General features: G+C 46.0%; 2 protein-coding genes across 3 annotated transcripts; both read right to left on the bottom strand.

The window, feature by feature from the left end:
* Positions 1-2125: 2125 nt before the first annotated feature.
* LOC132649177 (butyrophilin subfamily 1 member A1-like) lies at positions 2126-9527 on the bottom strand. Of its 2 annotated transcripts, none has more exons than XM_060372395.1 (4): positions 8975-9527; positions 7302-7427; positions 5505-5531; positions 2126-4743 (listed from the first exon to the last, which is right to left on the bottom strand). In XM_060372395.1, exons 2-4 carry the CDS (start codon positions 7399-7401, stop codon positions 4229-4231), a joined length of 642 nt encoding a protein of 213 aa, XP_060228378.1. In that variant the 5' UTR covers positions 7402-7427; positions 8975-9527; the 3' UTR covers positions 2126-4228. The 2 variants fall into 2 exon arrangements, with proteins under 2 accessions (XP_060228378.1, XP_060228379.1); XM_060372396.1 differs by lacking the exon at positions 8975-9527 and adding an exon at positions 8875-8967.
* A 745-nt stretch (positions 9528-10272) lies between these two features.
* On the bottom strand, positions 10273-22332 carry LOC110553119 (butyrophilin subfamily 2 member A2). The gene is made up of 8 exons (XM_060372394.1): positions 22132-22332; positions 21394-21523; positions 19424-19771; positions 17807-18088; positions 17023-17199; positions 15071-15091; positions 14954-14980; positions 10273-13610 (listed from the first exon to the last, which is right to left on the bottom strand). Exons 2-8 carry the CDS (start codon positions 21476-21478, stop codon positions 13003-13005), a joined length of 1548 nt encoding a protein of 515 aa, XP_060228377.1. The 5' UTR covers positions 21479-21523; positions 22132-22332; the 3' UTR covers positions 10273-13002.
* Between the last annotated feature and the right edge of the window lie 4341 nt (positions 22333-26673).

Genomic DNA, 26673 nt, shown 5'->3' on the forward strand with positions numbered 1-26673 from the left:
GAAGGACTCCAATAATGGCCTGAAAAGGCCCAGATAAGGAATAAAAACAAGTATTTGTAAGATTATGGTTGGAAGATAGGAGGGTTAAGGAGGAGGGCATTGGATAGGTGCTGGGAGATGGATGGTGAGGTGATGCAGGCAGCCTAGGCAGAAATATCTGCCTTGCCCAAGGTAGATAAGACAATTGTAAAATCTAACAGGTGTCTGTGTCTTACCATTTGTGATAGCGGGTTAGCTAATAATGCCATGATCATCATAGGGCTAATAATAAATAAGATATAGCCTAACACCTTTTATTTACTACAACACATATATTTTTGGTTTTTGTTTTTGTCTTCTGCCACCATCTAAATGCAGTAAATTTCTAATGTGCCTTTTCTTCACTTTCCTTGGATATCTCCCTTGCCGTGTGGATATCATATGAGTTGAGAAACAGTTTACTGAGAGACGCTGTGCTGGGATCTGAGGTGAGAATCAAGGCCAGCAGCTGGAAGAGGTTTTTGATGTGACTTGAGGGTTAGTCATCCAACAAGAAGAAATGGATACAAAATTCCAGCAGGAAGAAATGAATGGAGATGGGAGCCTTAAGTGCTTGCTTTGTACTGGTTGAACTGATACCCTAGAATTGTCTGTGTTGTTATGCCCCATGGGGCTTGTGTTATTTTTACAGAAAGATGTCTCACTTGCTCTGTAGACTAGGCTGGCCTGGAACTCAGAGATCCACCTGCCTCAACTGTCACCTTTTTACCATAAGTTTTTCTCAAGTACACCTTTTTTTTTTTTTTCATATTTGGTCAAATTGAGATATTTTAAGAACGTCAATTTTAATTTGTAATAAAAGTTTACAAGTTGATTTTTCACAAAAGTCAATAAATTGCAAGTATCTTTTAATAAATGTTTCTAAATATAAAATAAAGCCAAACCTTGGCTTTGAGGCCAGGGCTGCAGCTCAGCAGTAGAGAAATTGCCTCTCATGTTAAAGTCCCTGGGTTCAGTCCTTAGCGTGGCAACAAAGAATCACGTCTTACCGTTTTCTTCCAGCATCTAGTTATTCAAGGTGGCTGTCTGCAAGCATGAGTCATTTGTCTGTCTGTCTGTCTTTTCTTTAGAGTTTCTCTGTAGACCTCTCAGCCCTGGAGTTTTCTCCTAAGACCAGGCCTGCCTCTGCCTCCCTAGTCAGGAAACCAAAGCATGCACCAACACACCCAACTGGAGCTAAGTTTTCACATGTTTTGATCCCATTTACTTTTTGTACTCTTGAAAGTTGCTGAGAAGCCCAAAGAATTTTTATTTATGTGGGTTGTATCCATCAACATTTGACATATTACAAATTCAGTATTATAAGTAATACAAAAGTACACATTCCAGTGGGCAGGATACCATCAGTACACATCATTTAACATCTAGAAAACTCTGAGCCTCTATGTAATATGCAAAGATAGAAACCATGTTGTGTAGCACCAAAGAGCTCTGACTTCATGAATGCTCTGAAACTGTCTAGGGCTGAAGCACACTTTTGAGGCTCTCTCTTTCTGGAGGTTACTGCTCCTCCTGGCCCAGTCTTGCTGTCAGCTGGCTGGATGCTGTTTATTGGGTGAAAGTTACCCTGGGAATATTCACGGCTCCAGGGATGAGATGGGAGGAGATGAGGTCAGGAGCAAGAGGTTCTTGGAAAGCTGCCTTTTTGGGTCCTGCTATTCCTTGAGATTGGGGGTGGGAAAGGCAGGAAAGAGAGTTGCTCACAGTCCCCCTATCCCTGTGACAAGGTAGAAAAATCTTGGGACAGGAAACTTTTTTTGGCTGTGATCACTTCCATATGACCCACATGTCCTTAAGCCACCAACACTGTGTGGATGGTTGACTGTAGCTTGAGATGGAAGGGTTGGTCTGGGCCCAGCTGCTCATCCACCTTAGCAGAAGAATGGTAGCAGAGTCATAGGTGTCCATGCAAGAGGGAACACAGAGAGGGAAAAGGGCTTTGCTGCAGAAAATAGTATGAAATAGTGAAAGCGAGATCTTTCTCTTGGATTCTTAGACATTATCCTAGCTGTGGCCGATGCCCCCAAGTACTGTCTCTCTCATGAGAATTTGTTACACTATAGGTTAGAAAGTCAGAGCACACATATAAGGCCAAATTGAATTCTTTATTTGTGGAAGGCTAACACCTCAGAAACACTCTTGGTGCTGAAGCTCAGAGGTAGTGTTACAAAAACCAAAAACCCACATTCACATCAATGTTAGCTGAGGGCAACATTTGTTTTGGTTCTACACACTGGTTATTTCAAATACAACATGATGGTTTGATTTATACAATATTCAGTTTTTTAAGCCCAATGTTTAGTTTGTATAACATGATTATCTTGGTTAATACATCTCAACCATGGCCAGGGGCATGGAAATCCCAAATGAGCAAACAATGTTGGGGGTGTTGAGGGCTAAACATTGTCTAGGGAGACATAAACTTGAGTCGGGACAAGATTAAATTACCTTAATCACGTCAAACTTCTCCACAGCAGACTACACTGTTTGCTCAGGGTGCCAGGAAGCAGTGAGAAGTTAGGGGCTTTGAATTCCTTCAGTGTTGCCTATGACCTACTCACGGCAACTGGATCTTACACTTTCAGGTTCCAGTATCCCAGAGCCTGGAGACACAGCCTTCAGCTCAGGAGACTTGGGGGACATTACATATCTGAAACACTGGAGTAACGCTCCTGTCAGCGCAAACTAGCTGCTGCACACCAACAGGATAAGGGCTGAGTGATGGCACTGCAACAGGAAGGTAGGAACTTGAAATCCAGCCAGGCAAGTTCACAAGCTCTTTTAATCCCAGCTCTCGGGAGTAGAACAGGTGGATCTCTGTGAGTTTGAGGCCAATCTGGTCTACAACTTGAGATTTAGGACAGCCATGGTGATACAGAGAAACCCTCTCTTGAAAAAAAACAAAACAAAACAAAAACCCAAACCAACCAAACAACAAAATAAAACCCAACAACAAGAAAACCAAACAACAGCAACAAAACCCTTGCAATCCTTGCACAAATGTGATGTGCCAAGTTACAGCTGTGAGTCACCGTCCCAGGTGTCTTTTGATCATTAGAGTGTGTCGATGGAGGGAAAAAGACATCAGGTACACCACTGTCTTTTTCCGAGGCTGGGCTCAGCTTTTGGTGTGTCACATACTTAAATGTCTCTCCCTTCATGGCATGAACAGGGACATAGGGAGAAACGGAGTAAAGGGAAACTGACATTCCTCCCAGGATTAGCCAAAAGCAAGAGTGTATTTTCATGATACAGACACCTGTAAGCAGAAGAGATGCTCCACTAGAAAGAGTGGCCGGGTGTGGGGCATGGAGGACACTAGTTAGTGTGGAGATAAGGGTGTGTGTGTTTTTTTTTTGGGGGGGGGGCGGGGGGAAGCTCACGGTACCTGAGAAACAAGAAGCTGAGGATCATCAAATAACGTCTCCAAAGTTGGGAAGACAAGACAGGGACACTTTTTAGAGCTGCTGATGTGAGGCTGACCACACAGGGGCTGGTCAGGGACAGATGGAAGATGCAGACAGCTGGAGTGCTATCTGGAATCTTTCTGTCGCTCCTATGCTGGAGACCCTTCCTTTTCCAGCATTTCTCAACATCCCTTTAGCCTGTCCAACAGAAACTAAAGGAGAACTGAAATTTGGTTACCCTGTTAGAGACAAGCAGTTTCATCTGCAGAATTCCCAGGTGCTTTCTGATTCACTCCTGGTCTGTTTTCACTTCACGTTTTGTATTCCTGCCCCTTAGCATTCCCTGCAATCGTTCTGCCCTTTCTCTTTTTGTCTGGACACCAAGCTGCTTTTTGCCACACTCTACCCTAACTCATCTTTCATTGTGTGTCCTCAGACTGTATTCCCAACCTCCTGAAATGCAGTTGGTGTAAGATCATTACAAAGTCTCCCACACAATCTGCCAATCCACTCCCCCTTCCCCAATTTTCTTAAACCTGACCCTGTCCAAAGTCACGAAGGTTTCAGAGGACAAGTGACAGCTCTAGCTGCGGAAAAAGGGAACAGGAAAGGATGAATAGCAAAACACAATGGGATGAAGCAAGATGGTGCCTAAGAGGTTCTGTGGATGGACCGTGCTATCATCTGTTCAGAAAGGGTATGTCCTCCATCTTGGCACAATGACTCTTCTATGACAACAGACTCATTCCCTAAAGGGCTTGGGGATCAGTGTTCATTACCATTTAACAGAGGGTCATAGGAGACTTACCACAAGACCATAAGCAGAATAAAGGACGAATAGGGTCAGAGAAAGAAGCTTTGGGGAAAGTATACATATGGATTCCAGCATTCACATTATAGAAGGAGACAATTCCTGACTCATAGTCTAAGAAAATACCTATACGGCGAGGGGCTTTCGGCAGGGAAAGAAGGACCCGAGATGGATTGAGAGCCCAGTACTCCTCTTGAGACAACTCCATGACCCAGAAGCCACTCTTGGGAGACATGAGGATAAACTCTTTTTTCAAAACGTTCTCCTTACATACCCCTACCAGCCAGTCAGTCCTACCTCCCACCTCCACCTCCCAGTAATGTCTTCCTGAAGTGAAGGTCTCACGCCCTAACACGCAGGGCCAGGTGTCAAATCTCTCTGGTCTATCAGGTAACGGTTGACGTGAGTCTTCCAGGTGAACTGATTTTAAATCCTTTCTCAGCACAAGGTGGGGGTGGGCTGTGTTCAGATCCAGAGTCACGTCAACTAGAGACAAAGAGAAAGTGCATCAGTGAATGGCAGATGGACCATGGCCCATGCCTCCTTTTCTGAAGATTCACAGCAGTGTTCTAGGAGGTGACAGGTATCTGCAGGGGAGAGTTGCCTTCTCACAGCCTCTCCCCTCTTATCAGCAGCCATAGGCAATGTCAAGTATGACAGCATCCAGGGGTGCTGTGCTCTACACTGCCCTGTCACATTGAGCTGGTCTCTAGGCCAGCTGGTCTCTAGACCTCCCCCAGAAGTCCTTTAGGAGTCTCAGGAAAATATCAGGCTTTCTCCCACAATTAAAAATCTCTCTGCGTTCACTTCTATGAGCTTTTCAACAGTTTCACTTTTGCCTATTCTTGGTCTCTAAGTTCTTGGGAGCTGTTCTTGGGGGGTATTAAATGACAATGGTCCCTGTTGGTTTATGTATTGCAGCTGGTGGAACTGTTTGGGAAGGGCTAGGAGGTGTGGTCTTGAAGGAGTTGTGTCACTAGGTGTGAGCTCTGAGGTTTCAAAAGACTTGTGCCATTTCAGGTGTGCTCTCTGCTCCATGTTGTGATTCAGATACACACTCTCTCTCAGCTGCTGCCTCAGTGCCATCCTGCTGGCTGCCATGTTCCCTGCCATGACGTTGATGTATTCCTGTCCCTCTGGAAGTGTAAGCCTTGAAAATACCCTTCCTTCAAATGGTCGCCTTGTCATGGCATTTTATTACAGCCATAGAAAAGTAAGATCTCAGAGTCCAGAGCAAGTAAACTGACCTCTATATGACCGTGCCAATCTCCATTCTGAAAAACAAAAACAAAGCCAGAAGTCACTACCGTGTTAGGGGGAGAAAATTTTATGAACAGGGCAACAAAGAAAATGTTAGCAATGAAAGGGTTAGATTTGCTTTGTAACCTATATGTCTTCTAAAGCCTATAGTTTTGAGTTTTAGGTCCAGGTTAAGCTAAAGCCTCTTAGTACCTTTCCAGAGAGTGAAGGAATGTGACCCTATCTGTGAGGACAGATAGAAAAAAAGGGCAAGCAAGCAATGACCTTCACTCAGCAAAAGAAGGACCAGACCCTTGTCCTTGAGATAGCATTTCTTAGCAACAAACCTAGACTTCTTCTGAGTAGCTTTTGACCTCCAGCCAAAAGTCTGTAGCTCCTAATCTTCAAGGATGAGCTAACCACCCCCACCTTAAAGTTCAGCTGCATCCACACTTGGCAGGACTAGCCAAGCTTGAGCACCTAAGACTAACCAATTATCTTACTTTATAGCTTCCTCATCCAATCCTAAATTGCCAAAACTAAAACTTCAAATTTCCCGCAATTTTTCTTTTAAAAACCTAAAGGCCTTTGTCTCCCGGTGCCACTCTTTGCTGACCAGCAGGGGTGACCCTGTTGTACAATGATTAATAAACCGCTTGCTTTTACAACGAGTCTTGGTCTGGGGGAGTTTCTGGGAAGGGCGCGATTAAACTCCTGAGCTGTGAGACCCCAGGTCTTACAGCAAATCAAATATTTAGGAGTTTTTGTATAAAAAGAGTAACTATTTCCCAATGGCCTCCTAAAGCTAGAAAAGTAAGGAAGTATTAAAAACAGGAGGGCCAGATACAGGCAAGACAGCTACAAGTGTATGTGATGCAACATCAGCCATAACCAAGAAGGGTCTCTGTTTCTATGAAAATAACATGGGATTTCTTGTAGGTTTGCAATCATTTCTTTGCATAGTTATAGACTATTGCTCCATCTGTGGTGAATAAAGGCAACACTTGGCAAACGACGCGTCATTGGTGGTGCTTGCTTCAGATAGCACCGCAGCCTGGAACAACACAGTGTCCACCTGTTGTGCAGCAGTTTCTGCTGAGGTCACAACTTTCCCTCTTGGAGGAAGCTCATTAAGACACAGGATGTTAGGGGGAGGGGAAATAACGAGATATACTAAGGGGGGGGGGAAGTTTCCATCCTTCAGGGGAGCTTGTTAAACTTGGGAAGTGAACAACTCAGTAGTTTCAGGAAGTCCCTGGAACTGACCAGATGTACTAGGCCCCTCCCTTCCTAACATATTGATACAGTATCTGTATTTTGGTCTGCCCTTGGTTTTTTATCTGGAGTAGATGTTTATTCCTATATTCCCAGGAAAGGGTCTCACAGTAACACTTCAGACAGACCCCCAGCTTAGAGCCTGTACAATGCAGTGCTTACTTCACACAGGACCACAGTCTAGAAACTGTACCCGAAAGTTTTGTGTTTAATGGATTCTCTCTCACATTCTCCTTATTCAAGCCAACTATCTAGTAGACCTGGCTTCTCTCCTCGAATTTAATCACTGAGGGGTGTGAACTGGTGGTGTGACCTCACAGGTTTCATGGCTTAGGGGGCTCTGATCAAACCCAACTCCTCTTCTGAGCTCTGAACATTTGGTATTTCATGTGTTTATATTCCCATTCTATTTTGGAATTTCTGAAATAACAGGCCCAAGGGAGATGTAATCTCTCTAATGGGACAGTTAACCTACAGACCCTAAAAAGTGGATCCACCATCCGTAAGTAATGGCACTTTTTGTGACTTACCCATAGGAGCAGCCTTGCCATTTCTCTGTCTGTTTCTTGTCCTGTATTGTTTCCAAACAAAATATATTCCCATAAGCCCCAGGAATGCTGGCAGCAACATGGCACCCCAGGTTGAGGAAGACGGTGCTGTAACAACCCAGAAGAAAAGTGTTTGCTAACATCTTTGGAGAAGTCAGTAGCTTAGGAACTCTCAGAAACTGAGGTGGTGATGGTGGACCCCTCACTGTGTACACCATGGCTTGCTTCACTCAAGCCTCCTGTTGTCAGGGGCTCTGTGCTACCTCTACAGTAACACCATACCTTGACTAGCTTTTGGCCAGTGGCCACCTCCATTGATAGGTTTCTTCTTTAATAAATCAGAAAGGATGAACTGTAGCAATGCAGTACGATAAAATATTTCTTAACTTCTAAGAGATTTGAACTTGTGCTGGACGTCAAAGCCAGAGTTAATAATATACCCTGAGGTCACTTAAGATATCTAGTGTACTGTGTACTCAGTCTATTCTTCAACCTGTCTTTAAGAGAACAAAGTAACCAACCATACTTATCTTGTATTTCCCAGCAATCAACTTTTACAACAGAACATAATGCATAACTGTAACCTTAAATTATCTGCTTTTCCATGACCTTGACCCAGAGGAATGCCTGTGTGTTCTGATCATCATTCGCTGGAAACAGCAAAAATAGAGGTTGAAAGCAATGCCTGATAAACAATGATGTCTTTAATTGTGTTTCTTATCTGGCCAATGAGGGTGGGCTGGAGTCAGTGACTTAATGTTGAGAGAGAGAGAGAGAGAGAGAACGAGACCACGAAGCCCTTTGTTGGGGAGGAGACAGATACAGAGGGCCAGAATCACAAGACAGCCTGCAGGCAGACAAGGTTCAGATTCCTGCCACAGACAGGAGGAGCACAGGGAGAGTGAAGCAGAATATTCCCATCTAGTTAAATGTCACTAAGGGCTACTACTTTGATTCATTTTCTTAATGCAACACCCACATATTAATGGTGAGTCGGGTTTGTTATTAATGGGCTCAGAACAGCTGCCCTCTCTTTCCTGTGCCTTTTGAAGATTATGTATTTGTTTATTAATTAGCGCAACACTCACACAGCTTCTAGCTACAGCAAGGGTCTTCAAGAAGTGTCAGATTTGGTGCCTGTGGGCCTTTCTCTGCAGACGTCCGCTCTTGGGGAACACCTACGCTACATATCCTGGGCTCCCTGACCTCCACCCGACACGCACAAAATAAATTAGAATGCAATAAAATCTTTTAAGATCACAACACATGTCGACTTGCTGAAGACAGCTCTTTAGATTCTTTTAGATCCTTCTGGATGACCTGACGGCATTTTAGCTCTTTTTGCTCCTCTTAGTAACGGCCCGATTCTATGAACGTCCAGCTGACAAGTCTGTACACCTGGTTGTCTTCCTGGAACCCCGCAGGTCCGCACCCCGCGATTCCCGCTGCCTGTTCGCTGGCTGACTGGCCCACGCCCACCCACTACGTAGGACCCTCACCTTCCCGCCTCCACCCCCCCACTCCCCCATAGCCTAGCTGTTATTCCCCCACTCACCTCCTGCTACCCATTTATAACTGCTCGGGCGAGGAAGGTATCAGGCCATCAGTCTCCCACCGTTAAGAATGTTACACACTCAACCCCAGCGGTTTCTTACCGGGCAACCCGTCCGTCCCAAGCCTCTCCCGAGCCACAGCAGCTGGAGCTCGGTATCAAGGGTGCTACTAGCTGGGGCCTGGGAACCAGTTCCGAAAGGCTGCCTTCGATTGGCTGTAGCTCCGCTGCTGCTGGCTGACTCGGCCCATTTCCTCGTTAAGTTTTCTGTAGCTGGTAGATGTCTTTCTCAGGCCAAAGTTCATCTGGAGGAAAGGATCTGGAAACTGTCCACATCTGTCTGCGCCACTCACTCAGAGAAAGACTAACAGAATTTTCTTTTAGTCAAAGTAAAGTTGATTACTTAAAGTCAAAGTTATTTGATTGACTGAAAGGTAGTTGTGTTGTTTTGAAAGGACAGGATCACAGAGCGTTTTAAACCTGTAGCAGGGACTTCGTCTCTGCTGTGATCTGCCTCCCTGGTCTCTCCATTCATGTATTTGGCAAATGCATAGAGCTATGGCTGCCTTTTGTTTTATAACGATGACCTGCAATGTGGAAGTGTAAGATGAAAATAAACCCTTTCCTCCCCAAGCTGCCTTAGTGACCATCGCAACAGAAAAACCTTAGTTTAGTCCCGTGCCTCAGAGGAGAGCTAAGCAGCCCCCACCTCCCGGCCTACTCTAGAGCTGTAACACCTGGGCTTAGTTCCTGGGACGCAGATCTCCAGTCCTCTGGAACCCCACCTCTCCAACGGCTCTCAAACTTCCCCATTCAGCTGGTCCCTGAAGTCAGCAGGGATTCACACAGGGTTGGACAGATGCTGGGACAGGAGGTGGTGCTAGAAGGTTGGGCCTATTTCCTGCTGGGGTGAAAAGTTGTGTAACTGTCTATGAGACTTCGGAGAAGGAAACATTACTGAGGATGAGCAGCAGGCTGACTTACTCACAGCACGTGGTTCATTTTTTGCCAAAGCGTTCCCACATCCCATTTTGCCCTAACCACATGGATCATTTAATGGTTCTTCACGAAGTCACTTCTTGCTTTGCTGCTCCTCGGCTTGCCATTTACACCGCTTCCCTCCCCAGCTCTCACAGGCTGATTCTTTCTCAGTCCTCCAGCCACAGCAAAACCCCAGGAGGCCCTTCCAAAGCTCCCAAACCTCATATAGCCAGCCCACCTCACTTCAGCCTTCCAAAGTACCTCCCTTTCCTTCTCCTACTCTTTTTCCTTCATTCCTAGTAAATTCATATCTTCTTTAGTGGTGCTCCTGTGCATGAATGGTTGGCACATGACAGATGCTGAATGTGGTGAGACTGAATAAGATGTGAATTAAAGGCAGAGGAAGGCAAGCAGGGGCTACACAGTTTAATATTCTCTTAGTATCAAGCACAGAGCTGGGCTTGTGTAGTTTCAACCAACAATCAAAATTTATTAATTTTAAGCTTCAAAGATCCCATAAAAATAAGGGATGATTAACTGAAAAAGCATGAATGTGTTGACAGGCTTAGGATATTGCTGTAAACTGGAGACTGATTGTCTTGGTTAGGGTTTGTATTGCTGGGACAAACCACCATGACCAAAAAGCAACTTTGGGAGAAAAGGGTTTGTTTTGGCTAATATATCCAGATCATAATCCATCCTGAAGGGAAGTGGAGGCAGGAACTGAAGCAGAGGGCGTGGAGAACTGCTGCATACTGCCTTGTTCTGCATGGCTTGCTCAGCCTGCTTTATAGTGTCTCTCTGGACCACATGCCTCATGCGGTACCCCCACAAAGGGCTGGGCCCTTCTACGTCGATCATTAATCAGGAAAATGCCCCATAGGCTTTGCCCACAGGCCAGTCTAGTGTGGGGCACCTTCTCCATGGAAGTTCCCTCTTCTCAAATGATTCTAGCTAGTGTCAAGTTGACAAAAAAACCAACCAGAATCCCAATGTATCTGTTCAGGCACCTTAGTTTAGGAACGGGGGGGTGGGGGCATAGCTCAGGGGTCTGTAAGGTTAATATTTGTTTTCTAATAAGGCATTGTCACTCTCTAGAGTACACTGTAGTTCCCTAGACCTTGTACGTCCTTTGGTAGGCCAACAAATTAAATGAAAAAAGGCAGATATGACAACATGGCTCTCTTTTGGTTAACCATTCATTAGATTTTTAAAAGCTTAGATAATTCTTTTTATTATTTAATACTATTTTGATAAAATATATTTTGCTTTAGAAACTGTATTAGTCAGAGTTCTCTAGAGTAACAGAATTTATAGAATGACCCTCTCCCAATCCAGCTAATTCAACAATGGCTGGCTGTGAATAGAAAGTACAAGAATTGGGTAGTTGCTCAGTCCACAAGGCTGGTCTTCTGTGTATGCTGGAATCCCAAAGAAGTAGGCTCCAATACTAGTGAAGGAATGGATGTGCTGGCAAGGTAAGGGAAAGCAGGCAAAAAGCAAAAACCTTCTTCTTCTGTGTTCTTATACTGATGTGCAGCAGAAGGCCCAGATTAAAGGTGTGTGTGGGTCTTCCTGCCTCAAGCTCTGGGATCAGCAATATGTGACTTTTTTCCTCAAAAGTATGGACTAGAAGGAGACTTACCTACTGCAAACCAAGTAGGAAATCTCTCAGAGGTATTCCTTGTATTTCTAGATTGTAGTTCATTCCAGATCATAGAAACAACTTTGTTCCCCCCCACACACACACACACAGTGTTTTTCTGTGTAGCCTTGGCTGTCCTGGAACTCACTCTGTAGACTAGGCTGGCCTCAAACCCAGAGATTTGCCCGTCTCTACCTCCTGAGTACTGGTGTCACCACTACCCAGCTCAGAAACAACTTTTTAAATAAGACATATACTGTTCATATGAAACTGTGATTAGCTTATTACTGTTTTCACGTAAATGGATTCATGCAGTTGTTTTTCTGTTTTCAACTTCAAATGCCATAAGCAGAAACAGACATTAGTCAGGCATGGTAGCATAAGCCTATAATCCCCACACTGAAGACATGGGATAAAGCCAGGCATAGTGGAACACACAGTTAACCCCAGCACTCAGGAGGCAGATGCAGATCTGTGAGGTCAAGGCCATCCTGCTGTACATGGTGAGTTCCAGGACAGCTAGAGCTACAGTGAGATCCTGTCTTGAAAAGAACAACAACAAAAGAAATGGGCTGAAAGAGTCCAGAGCAGTGCCATACAGTGAGACTGTGACTAGAGTAAAACCAAGATAAATCTCAACAGGTATTAACCCAGGAGAACAAACGCTTAACAATTTCTGTACATCATAAGATCATAAACTAGGCTCGGTTGAGCATGTCTTTAATCCCAGCACTCCAGAGGTGGAGGGATGCCAGTCTCTGGGATTCCAGGCCAGCCTGGCCTACATGGTGAGGACCTATCTTGAAGAAGGAGGACGCCGTTGGGGTAAAGGAAGACATTCTGAGCCTAAGACACTTGAACTGCTGCTACCTCCAGTAAACCTGGGTTATATGGCCCTGGCTGCTCAGCAAGGAGCTTAAGTCTCAAGCCGTTCTTACCGAGCACTGACACGGGAACTCAGAACTGAGTGTTTACTGCAGGGAAGCCTGAGCCAGCTTACACCGTCACTGCTCATTTTCCCTCCCATGTGTAGGCCTGCACACACACACGCCAGACATCCTTACTACACGATATGTCAATCTTTGGCTTCGGATCTCAATGGACCATTAGCTCCTACCTACCCACAGCTGTCATATGGGCCTACCCCCCTAGTTCTCCAGGTGATTTCCTCCACCTATGGCCTCGATTTGTATTTCTCTGTCTCCTTCCTCTGCAGTTCTCTCCTCTTACATCCTGATGCACTCTGTTGATCTTACGGTGGCCAGAGTGCATCATGTTGAAGCTCTGAAGTTTCTGCCACTCCCCTTCTCACACTTTCCTCCCCTGAGAAAGATGGGTCATAGCAGTAGTCCCCCAAGGATGAATCTAGCTAGGCCGAGAGTTAGAAGAAAATGAACTACTGAAGGGCAAGGGCGTAAACTGAGGTGTGTGAAGGAGGCAGCTGGAAGATGCTTCCGGGTGACCTGAGGGACACGGGGTCTGCTCTCCACCAGCTGTCCTGAGAACTATGTCTTCCTTCCGTGGCTCTGAGAAACTGGCCTTGTCCTATACAGAACCAGGCCGCCCTCAGGTATTATAACTCCCTGCGCCCCTGCGAATGCTGGACAGATGAAGAGGGGACTGTCATCGGAACCGAGCCTAAAGAAGGGTCTCAGGGGCCCAGCGAAGGCCACAGGAGGACATGTGTAGATATGTGATCTGTCTCGCATGTTGTAGAAGGAAACATCGCCACCTTCGCAGTCCAGGAAGACGGCTACTCGGTGAAGTCGCTCTTTCAGGGGTATGATCTTTTCTGGGGAGGACAGGGCTCGGTACTGGCTTCCAAACATCTCCAGGGTCCAGAAGCCATTCTGAGGAACCAACAGGGCCTCCCCTTTCCTTTCAACACTGTCCCTACAAACGCCAATGGCCCACACCATTACGTTTTCCACCTCCACCTCCCAGTAATGCTTCCCCGAGGTGAAGCTCTCCCGGCCTAGGACACATGGCCGGCAATCAAATCTCTCAGGATTGTCAGGCAAGCTCTGCCTCGAAGGGCCTCGTCTTACACTTCTCTGGTCATCTGACAGGAAGAGCTCAGGATGAGCGGTATCTGGGTCCAGGACCACATCAGCTGTAGAGAAAGTCTCAGACTTAGTGTTGAGATCTCAGACTCCTGGATAGGCACAACCTCCATTCCCCCCTTGGGTCCTGGGTGTTGATTCCTCTGTGTGGTAGCCTTTTCAAAAACAGCTTTTTTTGATCTTAGGAAGCTCATAATGAAGCTCATTTGTCTCCTAGGGCCAAGAGCATTATCGTCTATGGAAAAGACTGGAGCTCTAAGAAACCCAGAAAGTTGAGCAAATAAACAAAAGCGAATGGTTCCCCCTTTCAGCATTTTCAGACCTTCCCCAGTGTTTACCATAAGATAAGATCTCTGAAATTCCCTAGGTAGAAACCATTCAACTTGGCTTTGACCAACAAGGGAGCCTTAATCTCTCACTCTCCCTAATGATGACTCAGTTAAGGAATTAAACTGAGTCTCGCTAGACAGTGTCCTGGCTAGTACAGGATCACTTCACTGGCCTCTGAGTACTTTCAACCGGATGACAACTGAGTGAAATGACTGATAAGGGTGCCCACCGAAGGATAGAGGAGAAGGAAAGATGTCCCCCAGAGCCAAGCTGAGAGGTGTGTGCTGCATACATCGGAGGGGAGTATTTCCAGCCAGGTGTGAAGCCCAGGGCAGTGACCACTGTGGACATGGGAAGTGCTTGCCAACCATCTACACACACACCATCTACACTACGGCTTGCCTGGCCAGTCCACTTCGCTTCTCACGTTAGGATGGCACCTTCCCTCCTCCAAGTTGGTACGTCTGATTGTGACAGCTTGTGGTTGTGTGTCGAGTAGCTTGCGACAATACTCAATTTCTCCTTAAGGAGCAGCTGCTAAAGCCCGTGTTTTTTTTTTTTTTTGGTGCTTGATGATGAAGCATGAAAAACTAAATAATGCTCAGGACGATGGGGCAGCCAGGCTTTGGGCTCTCCCACTCGTCTGGCTCACTGTTACTGTTCTCCAGGGAGCAGGAAGGCATTTCTGGACACCTGGGAATTACATTCCTGATTAGCCCCAGGAAGCGTACCGCCTTTTTGCCACAAGGGGATCCAACTGTTCACTCTGAATGAATGAATTCAGGATCCAAGAGCAAGACTACTCTTGGGAGAGATGTTCTGTATGAGAGACCTCTGCTACCTATGGGCTACCTCCTTCTAAAAAGAAAGGACTGTGAGAAATAAACTGCAGGGCTGACTGAAAGCTGTGGTGATCCCCTGACAAAGCTGGCGTCTAGCATTAGACGCCACGGCCAACCAGGCACTCTCAGCCCCCTACTTCCACAGCCCTTGGGTCCTTCGTTCATGTCCTCCCTTAGGGTGAAGAAATCTCAGGATGTAAGGGAATGCCACAAACACTCACCGGCATGCAAGAGGGTTCTTCTCCATCCTGCAAGTGACAGAGAGGTGAATGTCACGAGGTCATGGCTAAGCCAGCAGAACACAACCCACAGAGAAATTCAGGGCAAGCGAAACTTACTCAGTTCTTCTTGAAGTTGTCCTGAAAAGGAAACAAAGTAATGTACTCAGTAGGCAGCTGAGAGAATTTAGGGCTGGCTCTTGCTACAGCACCCAAACCCTTCATTCCCCCCTGAGAGGGTTAATCTTGATTGTGACATTGACAGGATCACTGTGACACTGACATTAGAGTCACTGTGGAAACAAGCCTAGGTTTGCCTAGGCTTGTGAGGGATTTTCTAGGTTAGATTAGCGAGTTTCATCACAATGGCTTAGACGGTAAGGATGCTTATTGCAAAGCCTGAGTCCGACTTTGACAAATTATTCTGTTTTCTATATGCAGGCAATGCCGTGCCACCCTCCTCCAAATGAAAAAATGTAATTAAAAATATATATATATTGAGGGTGTAGGCATAATGTTTTTATTCACCGTGCAAAGAATCAAATGCTGATTTCTGGGTCCCTCTTCCCCCACCCTATCTGGCTGCAATCCTTGTTTTGAGAATCCCCTATCTCAGTGCTGTCTAAACTTTGCTCCCCAATTATCCCCTGATATGCCAATAAAGCAGCTTAACAGCCCATTGCTGAGCAGGGGAGAGAATAGGGCTGGACTTCCTGCCAGCCAGGGGAGAAGAGAGAGAGAGGAAGTAGGGGATTCACCCACAGGCAGAGGTCCAGGATACATCAGGAGGAGCAGTTAAGCAAAGAGAAAGCCGTAAAGAGCAAGGATCTCAGAGATTTTGGCAAAGAGGAAGCCAGACTAGCCTAGAGGGTTCAGAATAGAGTAATAACCTGCTCAGTATTGTGCCGTAAAGCACAATAAATAACATACTCCAGTCTCAATTAGTTGGGTGCTAGCTAACCAGGTTAAGAGAGAAAGTGCAACACACACTCATTTTTTTTTCTTTCTTTTCTTTTTCTTTGTTTTTTTTCTTTCTTTTCTAGTTTTTTGAGACAGGGTTTCTTTGTATAGCCTTGGCTGTCCTGGACTAGCTTTGTAGACCACTCTGGCCTCCGCCTCCCTGAGGGCTGGTATTAAAGGCATGCACCATCACGCCCAGCTAACACACACATTTTAAAAAGTAACACTAACATTAGGGTCTGAAAAGATGGCTTAGTGGTTAAGAGCACTTGTTGCTTTTGCAGAAGACATGTTCCGACACGGTAGTTCACAAACATCCCTAACTCCACTACCAGGCCACCCAATGCCCTTTTCTCATCTCTGTGGGCAACAGGCATTCATTGGGTGCACATACATACATATAAGCAAAATATTCATTCACATAAGTTTAATTAAATATTTTTCATTTACTTAGTGTGTGTGTGTGTTGTTTCTGTGTGTACATGTGGCATATTGCATGTTAAGTGTCCGAGGACAGCTTGTAGGAGTTTGTTCTCTTCTTCTACCGTGTGAGTTCTGGGTATTGAACTCTGGGATGTCAGACTTGATACAAAGTACCTTTACCTGCTGACCCATCTTGTTGGCCCCTGTCAGATAACTTTATCACAGCAATGAGGAAAGCATCTAATATAACACCCATGCTGAGAGCAGTCAGAAACCAGGAGTGATATGTACCAGGTAAGTGGACATTATTGGGGCCTTTTGTTTGTTTGTTTGTTTTTTGCTCTTGTTCAGGAATTCAGACCTGCTTGGAACCAAGTGAATGACACAATGTTTGCAAATTAGAACAAAGGATCCAAAGGCTTAATTATTAACATATGAGAGTTCTGAGCGCTTCTGCTGCCTCTCTGTAGCCTGTCTCGCATAAGCTTTTACCTGTCAGTCAGAAGGGCGGTGTCCTTTCTTTTCTTTTCCTCCTCCTCTTTTCATTTTTATGAGATGTGATCCTAGGTAGCCTAGGCTGGCTTTGAACTCACTAGGTAGCTGAGGCTGGCCTCAAACTGAAGAATGGTGAACTTTAGTACTCTACCCCTTTACCTTCTGGGTTCTCTTTCTTTCCCCTAGTTCCTTACGTGCAGTTTCTTTTTCTTCGTATTCAACTTGCTTTTCAGCTGACAGAATCGATTTCTTCCTCTGGTGTTTCTTGACAAGGCAGAGGCTTGCAGATGTGAGGAGGATCAGCATTACCATAGGCAGAGTGACGGCCATGGCCACCATCCAGAGAGGAAGGCTGGGCTCGAAAACGGGTTCTGGAAAGTGAGCCAGAGAAGGGCTGTGTGGTGAGGGATAGAACATGGGCATGGATGAAACAAGGTAAGCAACGTATTAAGCCTCTCCAGCCACCACCTCATACAGCACCCCCCTCCCCCCACATTCTGGCCCAGGCTCTTGCATTGCCTTCTTCCTTGCTCTGCCTTTGCTGTATAAGTGTCTTCTCAACAGAGAGACAGGGATCCAGTTCATTCTATGTTAAAACCCTCTCATGTGCTGGGTGTGGTGGCATATACTGTAATCCCGACACAGGGGAGGCAGAGGGAGGAGGATCACCACAGGTCCAAGTCCTGGTTAAGTTTAAGTCTATTCTTCTTCCCTGTCTCCCAAGTGCGGGGCCTACGGGTATAAACCAACATAACCACTGTTCTCCACTGTTTATCACTGCTAATTCATGTGGTTGGGACTGAATGATTTGCTTCTTGTTGCAAAGGATGTGGCCTCAGTTCAGCTCCAGCCTCCAGCTCTGCAGAGCCAAAAATCCTTCTCCAGACCATCCTCTAGTCCCTCATCAACTCCAGACATCAACCTATGTGCTGGGGAATCTATCTTTCAGGACTCATCTCCAGAGGGCAGAGGACTGACCTGGAATGAAAATCACGCTTTCTATCTCCTGGCTGAGCAGGGTGTTGTTGACAGAGCAGGTCATGTTCCTCACAGAGCAGTCCCTGATGGCCACAGTCATGGCGACTGTGAAGAGGCCTTCTCTGTTGGCTGCATACTCTTCCTCCAGGGCAGGCACAACTTCATCATAGGGGCCTCTCCACACGGCTCGGGGCTCTGGGTACCACCCTTTAGATGTGCACTCTAGCAGGATGCTCCCATCCTCTAGGGTCTCCATGTTAATGACGGGCTTAGAACCCAGGCCTGGGAGGGAAGACCAGGGCTCAAAAATAGCAGTTGGTTTAGAAACAGCACTAGGGAGGCAGAAACAGGCAGATCTCTGTGAGTTCCAGGCCAGCCTGGTTTACAGAGGGAGAGTTTCAGGATAGCCAAGGCTGCGACGTGAGACCCTGTCTTACAAAACAAGCAAGCAAACACAAAGAGTGGCTGGGCTAGGGATGTAGCTCAGTAGTAGAGTGCTTTTCCGGCTCACGGGGTAAAGAGCTTGTTGCACCAGTATGAAGACCTGACTTTGGATCCTCAGCATCTACACAAAAGCTTGGGTGGTTATGTGTCTATCAGCTCCGTACTGAGTCGGGGCATGAGGAGGCAGGCAGATCCTGCCAGCTACGTGGCCAGCCAGCCTAGCAGAACAGAAAGATCAAAGTTCAGTGAGAGACCCTGTCTCAAAAATTGAGTTGCAAAGTGACTAAGAAAGACACCCATAGCTACCACAAGCATCCACACAGGTGAGCACACACACCCACACACATAAACACATATACATTTATCACAAACATACATGCATGTGCACACACACACACCATGGATACTTGTGCGCGCACACACATAGCACGTGCACACCATAAGTTAAACCAGCCAACCCTGAGGTTCTGATGTGAACAGGATCAGGGTAGGAAGGTCAGGAAACCTTCTTCCTTTATTTAATATTGTATGATACTAAGAAAACATGGCTACCTTCCTGGCATGCCCAGGTTAATTGCCATTTCTATCCTGAAGCTTGGTAAAAAGAGTAAAAGTACTCTTTTGCTGTGCCTCTACGGGGCCACCAGTCTTAGTTCATAATTTTGCTGCCTTATTTAATATTGACATCATCTGCGGACACATCGGTTGCTTTCTCTGCAATCGTTACTAGGAGAAACGGGAGAAAAGACAAGATTAGCCGGAGAGGATGATGATGGTGATACAGTTTGTAAACCCAGCACATGGCAGAGATGGAAGGCAGATCAGACGTTCAAGGTCATGGTCAGCAACAAAGTGAGTCTAAACCTGGCCCAAGCTATAAGTTTAAGCAGCGAAATTATTAACCAGTGAAATCTCTAATGAGCTTTTTTGGGGGGCAGTGTTTGTCTATTCCAGGGACCCTTGCGCATTTCTAACAGTGCCTACTGTCACTCAAGAAGCAACGGCCACAGCTTAGCAGAACTCACTCAGGTGGACTCAGGTAGAGCAACCCTCCCCGTATGAAGGGGGTTCCAGGGGAAAATGTGCTAGTCCCTGATGAGTCTGAATCCAAGAGAGACACTTTCCCCAAAGCTGCCCTGGGAAAAGCGAGCAGAGGATAATGGAGTGACTCACTTGCCACCATGAGCCTCAGGATGGCCTGATCATAGGACCTGCCTTCCTGGAAGTAGCAGCAGTAGATGCCATTGTCGTAGGCCGTGACGCTGTGGATGAGGAGCGCCACCCTCCCCTTGCTGATGTCTGTGCTCACGAAGGTGGTTCTTCCCTGGTACGCCTCCATCTGCTCTTCCGTCCTCTCTCGACGGCCCTTGTACACCAGCACCGCAGGGGAGAATTGCCCCCGGAACCAGCGCACCTCCATGTCTTCAGCGCTTCTCTCTGGTGACAGATGGCAGTGCAGCGTGGTATTCTCTCCTACCATGGCCAGGAGGGGCTCAGCTGGCCCCATGACAGCAAACTGGGCTATTCAACAAAGGGGGACAATCAGGGAGGAACTCCGGCCGTTAACCTACCCAGCATGATAAAGTGCTGTTCTAGGGCTTCAGGAGTGGTCAACCTGGGGCCCTGGAAAGCTGTACATTCTGCTCAACCCGAAATGGCAAACATGCTTAAGACGTGAGGTTTGCGTTTGCCGTTGTTGTTTTGAGTCTGTGGTTCTCAAGTGTGAACTTTGTAGTGACAGTTTTGTGTCACAGCGTCACGCCAAATGAACGTGTGTGCACTCAGAGCACCAACGCTGTGCTTTGGACACTGTCCTGGTTAGTTTTAACTGTCAACTTGTTAAGAAGTTGACAGTTCTGTCAGCCTAGAATTATCCCAGAAGAGAATTTCAACAGAGAAATTGCTTAGGTCAGAATGGACATCTTTGTGGGAGATCATCTTGACCATGAACTGATGTAAGAGGGGCCCTGCCCACACCCTTCCCTAGGCAGGGGGTCCTGATCTACATAAGAGTCTGATGCCAGGCAGCAAGCGATGTCTTCCATGGCCTGTCCCGCACCACTTGAGTGGTGAAGTGAGTTCCTTGGTTGGAGGTAATGCTGTGTGGAACAGCAAGCAGGCTTGCCTTCAGTGAAGGACTGTGGCCTGCATTTGTACCCAGTTAAGCCCTTCCCTTTCCTAAGTTGCTTTTTGTCAGGGTATTTGTCACAGCCACAGAAATTAAACTAGAACCTCTAGACCATTCAATGTAGGGCCCTACGAAATTCTTCATCTAGTGACTTTTTCATCAGGAGAACTGAAAAAGATTGGACAGCCTTGGTTTAGATAAGTCCTTTCCAAGGCCATGGGCGGGGTGTGTGTGTGCTTCCTAGATGGGCTGGTCAGCAGCGTCTCTGGGAACAATCCATCGAGGCTGCAAATACTTCAGGAACAAACACTGAGTTGTGCTTGGTGCCCACCCAGGAGATGGAGGCTGGAAGATCAGTTCTTCAAAGTCACCTTCAGCTCCATAGCAAGTTCCAGTCCGGCCAAGAACAAAAACGACCACAACAAGCCACCAAAACCCAGCAAACCACAACCCATGCGAACAGAAAACTGACGTCACCCGGATCATATGCTGTACGCCCAGTACCCAGACTGCCTCTCTTCTTCAGCCCATCGCCTGGGTGTGGCACAGAGCCAGGTTCAAACCACAGTTTGTGTACACTAAGCAACTAGTCTACCAACTGAACCACATTCCCAGCTTCCTTGCTTCGCTTTATGAGACAGTATCTTATCATGCAGCCCTGGCTGGCCTTGAACTCTTGGCAGGCTTGTCTCAGCCTCCCAAGTTTATAGCTGTGTACCACCACATCTGGCAAGGTAAGCATTTAAATACTAATGTTTGATGATGTGATGTTAAACTATGTCATTGATATGTACTTTCTCTATTTTTAACTCTTTTGAATGTTGCCACTTGGAAATTCACAGGTCCACTTTGACGCTCTTGCTGCATTTCTGTCAGGCAAAATTGGGATAAATCAAGTGTACACGTTCAGAAAGATGAGCCACCACAGCTGCAGTCCTCCTGCCTCTGTCTGTCGGGAGAACTGTGGGCATTGCTTTCTGGAAAGCTGACAGGAGCGAGGAGCCTACAGCTGTACCTGAGACCAGCACAAACGGGCTGAGGACCAGGAAGAAGAGAAGGGAGGCTAACGGGCAAGAATGCAGGGAAGTAGCAGGCTCCATAGGTCTTCAGGACAGAGTCACCTAGGTCACGTGTGGACAGAAAACCTAGAAGTACAGAGGAGAAATCACCGGTGGTTCTCATGTAGGTTACATTCGTTTGTCCCTACGCTGGTTTCATGTGCACTCCATCTTCTGCCTTAGACAGACTCCTTAAGGTATGGATCAGGTTATACCTTAATAGGTGGGATCACTAGACATTCTATTAAACAAACAGCGTAAACATCAGGCAGGCAGTTTTCTACTATCTTAGGCTCAGTTGTCTTCCCAGGGTCCAGTTTCTTCAGCCGTCATTTGATATTCTTCCCCCTCCCTCCTCCTCTTCCTCTCTTCTTGGGCCTTCTCTTCTCCTCCTCCCCTTCCTCTCTCCTCTCACCCCACCCCTTCGTCCTCTTCCTTCCCCACTGGCTCTTTCTCCTACTTTTCCCCCAAATTCTTCCTCCTCCTTCTTCCTCCCTCCCTCCTCTTCCAGCCTCCTTCCCCCTCACCCGCTCCCGTCCTTGTCCTCCCTTCTCTTCCGCAGGTCAAGATGAGACTGCCCTTCACCCTAGATGTTCTTTCTTGACTCAGGGATTCTGCTTTTCTCTCCGAACCTCTACCTCCCCGCTCCTAAGGCCCCAGCCAGGACGCGGGGCCCTCTCCGCCCCCCTCCTTACCTTTCAGAATTAACTCTGCGTTTTCTTTTCTTCTCTGACCCTCAAAAGCCGATTGTCCTGTCTTTTCTTTTCTCTCCAGCTCGCCAGTGGGCACAGTCGGCACCAGAGAACAGGCTGCTACAAAAAAAGAGGAAAGAACTTTTCATTCTCTATTAGTCTCGAAGTGCGGGCACTCGTGACAACAGACCTCGGTGGACCCACTCCGCGTGCAAGACTCACAATTTCCCTTAAGCGGGTTAGAGCCTGTGACTGGCCTGCCATGAGCCATCAGCCAATAGTATTCCTGTTGCTAGCGGTCACTTGTTACTAGGTAGCTTACGCAGAAACAATCCTTCCTGCCCTCCAGTTTTTCTTTCCTTCCTCCTTTTGCCCTTTTCTTCTTTTCCCTCCTAGTCTTCTTTCTCTCCCTTATCCTCTCTCTCTTCTTCTCTTCCTCCCACTCGAGAGATCCTGGAGTTCTGGCTGCTGCCCCCAAACCCCATCCCTGTTTATTGAAGTGTGTGTGAAAACCGGAGGAAGGGAACCAGACCCAACCAGCCCTTTTTCCTAAGCCAGAAGAATCTTGTGCAAGTGGCTAGGCTTACAAAAAGGGGTGGTGGAGGAAGGTTACAGGAAGCAGGCATGGGTGGGTGAGAGAGAGTGAAGAACAGCCACAGTTAAGAACCCATGCCACTCATTAGAGACCTGTTGAGTAAGAGCTGCCTGCCTCATGGCGACACTGAAAAAGGTGAAAAGTATTTTTCCTTGTGGAAATGGTGTCCTAACGGAACAGGGGGCTGGCACTTAAGGTGAATTAAAGGTAAACATGAATGATATTCTTCACACGCCTTTCCTTCTTTTCTCCCTCTTCAGCCAATGGTTTGACACCTATATGCCCTTACGTTCAAACAATAACTATCCCCTCAAATATGCAAATGTGAAAGAAATAAGCATCTCAATTCAGGCCAGTCTGATGAGGGTTAGGGCTTAAGAGTCTGCAGGCTCTGAGTATCTGAAAAACTGAATATCATGAAGTCACACTTCTTGAATTTCTCACATTCGCCTCTTTGAAACAGAGAAATGGAATTCAAAGGTATGCCTGAGCACTCCGACTTTCACTCTCCAGCAGAAATCAATAGTCTGAGACCAGCCCAACTTTTCGAGATTTATTTTCCATTGATCAGTTGCCTAACAGAAGAACAGAACCAATGAATGTTTTTATTTTCCTCCTAAAATGAAATTTTAATGTTTTTTCATTTCATTTTTATAATTTAAGAGTGTAGTTTGAAGTATGTTGTATTAAAAGATTAGATTTATTTATTTTATTTCTTGTGTAAAACTGTTTTGTTTGCATGTCGGGTGCTTGAGGCCAGAAAAGAACATCAGATTCTCTGAATTGGAGTTAGAGATGGTTGTGAGCCATCATATGAGTGCTGAGAAACAAACCTGAGTCCTCTTAACCATTGAGCTATCTCTCCCGCACAATGTTTTTTGTTTTTTGAGATGAAGCTGTTATATAGCTCAGGCTGGCCTTAAATTGCTAGGCCTCTAAAGTGCTAGGGTTACTGGCTGTGGAAAGGTTTTCTTTTTCTTTTCTTTTCTTTTCTTTTCTTTTCTTTTCTTTTCTTTTCTTTTCTTTTCTTTTCTTTTCTTTTCTTTTCTTTTCTTTTCTTTTTTTCAGTCTGTTTTAACTTCTCTCCCCACAAACAGGGTTTCTCTGTATAACAGAGCCCTAGCTGTCCTGGAACTCACAGAGATCCACCTGCCTCTGCCTCCCTGGTGCTGGGTTTAAAGACTTGTACTATGAGCAACATTAGACCAAAACTGGTAAAGGGAGATATCCATGAAAAAAATGGGACTGAGTTCTAACACTGATTCAGATTGATTCATTGTTTAAAACCTGTCTGTCTGTCTGTCTGTTTATATCTATCCATCTACCTCTCAAGTGCTGGGAATAGAGGTGTGTGCCACCATACCCAGCATTACACAAGTTTTATGTGGCACAAGAAATGTCATTTTAGGGAGGGGGTACTGACATGTGGAATAGACCAGAAGGAAAAGAAAAGAAAAAAGGTAAAAAAAAAAAAAAAAAAAGTAAACTGAAATGTTATATGTAAAGCAAAGATACCTGTGCTAGGGCACCCACAGAAGGAGTCGCGACACAGATAAAGCTAACAAGGCTTATTTGGGCAGAATCCTCTGGGCCTCCACTTTCTTATCCTTGATAAGAATGAGAACAGGTTCACAGGGAATTTCATTGGTTTCTGAAAAGTAGTTCATTCAGAGTCATCGTTTTATGCCTGCTGCTTTTCAAATGCCTTTAATTCAAACTGTCCATCTGCCAGCCTTCTCCAGGGAGCCAAGAGGCCCCAGGCAGCAGCTCAAGCTGGAAGAAGCCAGAACCCCCTACCCCTCCTGCAATCAGAGTTCTGGGGATGCTTCTGATACCAGGATACAGCAGGTAGGTGTGTCCCCAAGACACCTTTCTCTAGCCCAGGACCTGGAGCCTCCTTTTTGTAAGGAGTTAGATGTTACGTATTTTCTACCGCTGTTTGGTGTGGCTGCAGATGAAGTTGTCTATGGCTGTGGCAAAAAAACAACAAAATAACAAACAAATACCTTAATGTATTGGCTGGGGAGATGGTGTGGTTGATAAAATACTTGCCAGGCAAGCATGAGGACCCACTTGCTTGAGCCTTAGACCCCATATCAGAAAGCCGGGCTCTGAGACACGTACTTGTAATTCCAGCGCTGTGGAGCTGATGAAAGAAGGCTCACGGGAGCTCACGGGAACTCGCTGTTCAGCCACCTTAGCTCACTTATTGAGCTCCATGCAATGAGAGACTCTGCCTCACAACAAGGTGGCCATGAGGAATAGCAACTTAGATTGTCCTTTGACCTCTACACACACACACACACACACACACACACACACAGACACCCTTACGTATGGGCAATACAATTTTATGTAATTTATCATGGAAGGTATTATTTTAATTCACTGTCAACCATTCGAAATATAAAAATGGATATGAACTATGAAAAAATAAGAGGCCATGTATGAACCTTCCATGGTTGAACCTTCCGTCTGATGAAGCAGCTTTGGACATCTGAGTCCTTTCTAGAAACAATGTACATTTTGCACATACACACATAATATTATTTTTTTCCTCAAACGAAGGTAATCTTTGCTGGATATGGTGGCTCACACCTATAATACTAGCACTTGGGAGGCAGAAGCAGGAGGATTGCTGCAAGTTGGTATTCAGGGTGAGCCTGGATGACAGTGTGAGACTTATCTGAAGAGACAAAACAAACAACAATGTCAACAAAAACCTGTCATAATGCTTAGACCTGTAATTCCCAAGTAAAATCGTTTCATTAATATTCTCCTAATTATAACTGCATATTAGAAAGAGTTGTCCCACAGGGCAGAGGCTAGTATTAGAGATCATTTAAAAGTACCCTTGTTATGGACTTAACACCTTGATCACAATGGGGGTTATTATGTGAATCAAGTTGTTTCCGTATTGTCAGGTTCCTCTCCATCCTTCTCTTGCTTTACTCTATAATACAAAGAATTTCTTCCTTAGGATCCTTTGCCCCCTGGCTTCTAGACAGGTATGAAATGATTAGCAGGTAGGAGTAAGGCAGAAGCCAGGACAGCTCTCCAGCCCTTGGGTCCCAGTGCATCTTAGTCTCCTCAGGACATCGGCTTTCAGGGATAGCAGCTGCCTCTCACTGCTTCTGGTCTGTGTGGTGCTCACCTGTGAGTTCCCCATGCTGGCAGCCAGCTCATTTTCCTTCCTCTGAGAATGTCTTTTAAATTTAGCCCAGGCCATCTGCTTCTTGCAAGTGGTCTTTTGTATGCAATCTTGCTTCAAACCAGTTCCTCAGGCCTTTTTAGTTAAACATTTAATTTTGTGCTCTACCAGGGACAACTTGCTCTCTTGCTTGCTGAAGAACATTGACCAAAGATCTCTAGAAATACACCAGTGGTCAAAGAAAGCCAGCTTTACCCAACTTAGGAGACGGGGGAGTGTGCCCTTATGGAAGGGCAAGATGTTTCGATTCGGGGAGAGGGGAAGGGAATCAGATTCTTGGACTGCTGTGGTCAGGGTGTAAGGCAAGGCGTGCTTGGGTAGCCCTGAAACTGCTTTTAGGAGGATGAAGTGGACCCAGAGATGTCACTGGAAAGCAAGCATGGTGCTAAGGATGCTGGGAAAGGGAAATGTGTTCTTATTTTGTGGTTGTAAAGTATCCCTTTTCTCCCTTTCTCTGTCACAGACATAAGTTTGCGAAGTTTTGTCTCCATTTGTCTAGAACAGATAACATAATGGCCTTCTCTCCTAATTGTTTAGACTGTAAAGAGGTGAGTTCAGTCGTCCCAACTTTTAGCTGCTTGTGCTCAGGTTCATGTTTCCACTGACCTCACAGACTTAGGGTGAAGACCTGACAGAATTATGTGGTGACAGCTGAACACTCAGGGAGACGTGCTTCACGTACAGAACCTGTGCTCTTTATTTTTCTGTCGCTGTGATTAAAAACTCCACGGCTCAAGCA

Source organism: Meriones unguiculatus, chromosome 19, assembly GCF_030254825.1.
Source record: "Meriones unguiculatus strain TT.TT164.6M chromosome 19, Bangor_MerUng_6.1, whole genome shotgun sequence".
NCBI classification, from domain to species: domain Eukaryota; kingdom Metazoa; phylum Chordata; class Mammalia; order Rodentia; family Muridae; genus Meriones; species Meriones unguiculatus.

Bases quoted from the DNA above. Each gene is read 5' to 3' on its own strand.
- LOC132649177 (XM_060372395.1), bottom strand. From the start codon at position 7,401: ATGTTGCTGCCAGCATTCCTGGGGCTTATGGGAATATATTTTGTTTGG. The intron at 5,532-7,301 runs GTAAGTCACAAA...TTTGTTTTTCAG, and splicing joins TGGCAAGGCTGCTCCTATGG to AATGGAGATTGGCACGGTCA. The intron at 4,744-5,504 runs GTCAGTTTACTT...CTTTGTCTCTAG, and splicing joins ATTGGCACGGTCATATAGAG to TTGACGTGACTCTGGATCTG.
- LOC110553119 (XM_060372394.1), bottom strand. From the start codon at position 21,478: ATGGAGCCTGCTACTTCCCTGCATTCTTGCCCGTTAGCCTCCCTTCTC. The intron at 18,089-19,423 runs GTGAGTCACTCC...CTTCCCTCCCAG, and splicing joins CCTGAGGCTCATGGTGGCAA to GCCTGGGTTCTAAGCCCGTC. The intron at 13,611-14,953 runs GTGAGTGTTTGT...CTTTCTCTACAG, and splicing joins AAGAACCCTCTTGCATGCCG to CTGATGTGGTCCTGGACCCA.